Source organism: Olea europaea, chromosome 4 (assembly GCF_002742605.1).
Source record: "Olea europaea var. sylvestris chromosome 4, O_europaea_v1, whole genome shotgun sequence".
Classification (NCBI taxonomy): domain Eukaryota; kingdom Viridiplantae; phylum Streptophyta; class Magnoliopsida; order Lamiales; family Oleaceae; genus Olea; species Olea europaea.
In genome coordinates, this window is record NC_036240.1 from 10,376,904 (window position 1) to 10,380,323 (window position 3,420).

General features: G+C 34.7%; 1 protein-coding gene across 1 annotated transcript; it reads left to right on the forward strand.

The window, feature by feature from the left end:
• Window positions 1-547: 547 nt before the first annotated feature.
• Window positions 548-2,976, forward strand: LOC111394073 (protein SRG1-like). The gene is made up of 4 exons (XM_023019853.1): window positions 548-860; window positions 1,008-1,255; window positions 1,779-2,106; window positions 2,506-2,976. The coding sequence occupies exons 1-4, from the start codon at window positions 600-602 to the stop codon at window positions 2,770-2,772; spliced, it is 1,104 nt and encodes a 367-aa protein (XP_022875621.1). The 5' UTR covers window positions 548-599; the 3' UTR covers window positions 2,773-2,976.
• The last annotated feature ends 444 nt before the right edge of the window (window positions 2,977-3,420 follow it).

Genomic DNA, 3,420 nt, shown 5'->3' on the forward strand with positions numbered 1-3,420 from the left:
AGATCGTGTCGTGCATAGAAAATACGTGTCCTAATGGTATGTTTGATACGTTGTCTCATGATAAAAAATAATAATAAAAAGAAGTTAAAGTTTTATTTGTTGTCATGTCCATTATTGCATATCTAACATATCCTAGGTACTTTAAATGGACTCTAAGTTCGCCTCGATACAAGTTCCTTCAAAATTAGCTTAAAAGTTAAGACTAGTTTAAGTAGTTTCAAGTTCATTTAATCACAGCAGACTAGTAGCAAGTATAATATAGAGAAGTACATAGAAAAAAAAAGTGTTTTTCGCCACATTCTAATAATTAATATAGACGCGAAGGTGAAGTCACTTTAACTAATCTAATGCTGAAATATTAATAATTTGATAATAAGCATTAGATTTACTACAATCATAAATGAATTAATTAGATTGCATTCACTATTGATATTCTTAAATTGCAACAATTTGGACCATCCACCTATTCAAACACACATGGGCTCTTGCCTATATATATTTATCATTTAGCACTGTTCAAGTTGAGTAGCTACAAATTAAGCAGCATTTATCATTACCTTCGAAATTGTTTATATTTCTAATTCTCTGTTAAAAAAAAAATGGATCCAATCCCAGTTTCTGCTATCAAAATAGGCCACATTGATGATGTTCAAGAATTGAGAAAGAGTAAATCATCACATATTCCTGAAAGATTTATCCGCGACACAACTGAACGGCCTAAATTGGACAAAGATATTGTGTCTTTGACCAACAATATTCCAGTTATTGATTTGTCAAAATTCTTTAAAGGCAATAAGGATAAATTCTTGAATGAGATCTCGAAGCTGACAGTTTCTTGTCAAGAATGGGGCTTCTTTCAGGTATTAGACTTAATTGATCGCGTACTTTTTCTTTACTTCTGATTGATTTTTACCGTCGATTGCTCCGAGCACCCTGTATAGCATTTTACCTGTGGTGTCAGTCCATAGTTGGGACGGTTCTGACTAAGAAGATGACTCTAATGGCAGGTCATAAACCATGGGATTGATTTGGAGTTGCTAGAGAGTATAGAGAAGGTGGCTCTCGAGTTTTTCTCGTTGCCTTTAGAGGATAAACAAAAGTATCATATGATTCCAGGGACTGTACAAGGATATGGTCAGGCTTTTGTTTTCTCAGAAGACCAGAAGCTGGATTGGTGCAACATGTTTGCTCTTGGTTTGGAGCCTCACTACCTTAGGAACCCAAAATTATGGCCAACTAAGCCATCAAATTTCAGGTAATTGTGCTAAAAACTTTCCCTCCTTAATGTGCACTTGTTTTAGGGGCAGCGACGGTTGAACAAAGTAATAAATTAAATCATTTTTTTTTAAATTTGGGAGCAGCAATATATATTAGGTATAATCACTCCATTCGGTTCATTCTACTGAAAGATCCAAAGGGTTTGATATACGCCTCTCCTAATGTGTTCAATTGAGATCACATAAACATTACTTTTATGAACAGAAACCTAAACTCAATCTATGAAAACATATTCCACTACCAAACTCTTACGTTCTTTATTTGAATAAAGCTAGTGTGCCAGATGAATTTTGCCCACGTAGGTGACTGACTCTCACATTTGCATGGGACCGGTGCTGACCTCATATGAATAAAAAATGTAAAAAATGGCACCCCACCCACTGTAACTATGAGTGTTGGTCAGTTTGGGTATCAAAATAATTCTGGCATCCCAGCATGATTGTCTTTATTTTAAGATTTATTGACCCCACCTCTACATATTGACATATATGATTTTACAGTGGAACTGTGGAGGAATACTCGAGAGAGATTCGAAAACTGTGCAAGAATTTGCTGAAGTACATATCGATCAGTCTCGACCTTAACGATGACGTTTTTGAGGAAATGTTTGGTGTGGCTGTGCAAGCAGTGAGAATGAACTACTATCCGGCATGCCCTAGACCAGACCTTGTTTTGGGCTTAAGTCCTCATTCTGATGGAAGTGCCCTTACTGTTTTACAACAAGGAAAGGGAAATTCAGTTGGCCTTCAAATCTTAAAAGACAATTCTTGGATCCCAGTTCAGCCTATTTCTAACGCTCTAGTTATCAATATTGGTGACACCGTTGAGGTATTAGATCTTTTAAATACTTTCTTTATTTTTGCAGGAAAATTGTACCATCGGTTTAAATTTAGCTCTAACCTTTAAAAAGGATCAAGTAAGTCATTATTAATAGTCGTATAAATTCTCCAATCATGAAAAACGTCCAAATCTCGTTAAAACTTCACACGACTCTCATATGTCCGAATTTATGAAGCTATGGGTTTTAGTGTCCTAAAACTTGAAGTGGATCATGGTTACCTGAGCACTACAATGTGATTTAATTGAGATTCCAACGGTTCCATTTCTGTGGACTAGTTTTACAGTTACAATGAAAGGTTAATGACCAACTTTTTACTTGTGGACGATGATGCAATTTTTCATTTCTTTACAAGTTATGACTGGTTACACTAATCTTTTTTTCTATAGGTTCTAACAAACGGCCGATACAAGAGTGTGGAGCATAGAGCGGTGACTCATAAAGAAAAAGACAGACTCTCCATTGTCACATTTTATGCTCCGAGTTATGAAATAGAAATTGGACCAATGCAAGAACTTGTCAATGAAAACAACCCTTGCAAGTATAGAAGATACAACCATGGAGAGTATAGCAAGCACTATGTCACCAACAAGCTTCAAGGCAAAAAGACCCTCGAATTTGCAAAAATCAATCCTGACTCAGGATTAGAATATTAGAATCGCTATATATATTAAAATAAGATATAGTTTTAATCTGGTTAACTTTGGGTGAAGCTGTATATCGTGTCATTAAGTGACTTCTTAGAACATGTAAATAGGATGTAGCATGATGAAAGTTGTTCTTAATGTATTATTGTTAGGAATTATGAAGAATGATTGAGAGGCAACTCAAGACTGTTGGAATTCATTAGTAAATGGAAATCTGTGGGTCTTATGTTTACAACAAACATTTTCCTTCGTTTCTTTAAAATCTCTTCACCTTTTGACGAGTTCATTTTTGTCTAAATTAAAGTGTAACATTCAAAATAAACGTGTTTTATTGTCGAATGTATAGTTCAAGGCCTAACAATAAGGCAGATACTTTGCTGATGCAATTTGTTAGTGGATTGCAAAAGTGAAGTTCCACCATATACAAACCAACAAAAGGATACAATTTTGAGAAGAAGATATGATTTCTAGAATAGTCATTCTTAATCCCTACTTGTTTGGGGGAACATAAGCAAGTGTTCATATATATTTCATAGTATTTGGGGGAATAAAAAAGTTTTATTTCCAACCTCTTGAAAACATTAGTATATGTATTGCTAACACTACATAATTAACACGACAAATATAGTTAAGAGTCGTTATTCACTTAATCGAACA

Excerpts from the sequence above, each read along its gene's own strand:
- LOC111394073 (XM_023019853.1), top strand. The coding sequence starts at position 600 with ATGGATCCAATCCCAGTTTCTGCTATCAAAATAGGCCACATTGATGAT. Across the intron at positions 861-1,007 it reads AAGAATGGGGCTTCTTTCAG|GTCATAAACCATGGGATTGA; the intron begins GTATTAGACTTA and ends CTCTAATGGCAG. Across the intron at positions 1,256-1,778 it reads ACTAAGCCATCAAATTTCAG|TGGAACTGTGGAGGAATACT; the intron begins GTAATTGTGCTA and ends ATGATTTTACAG.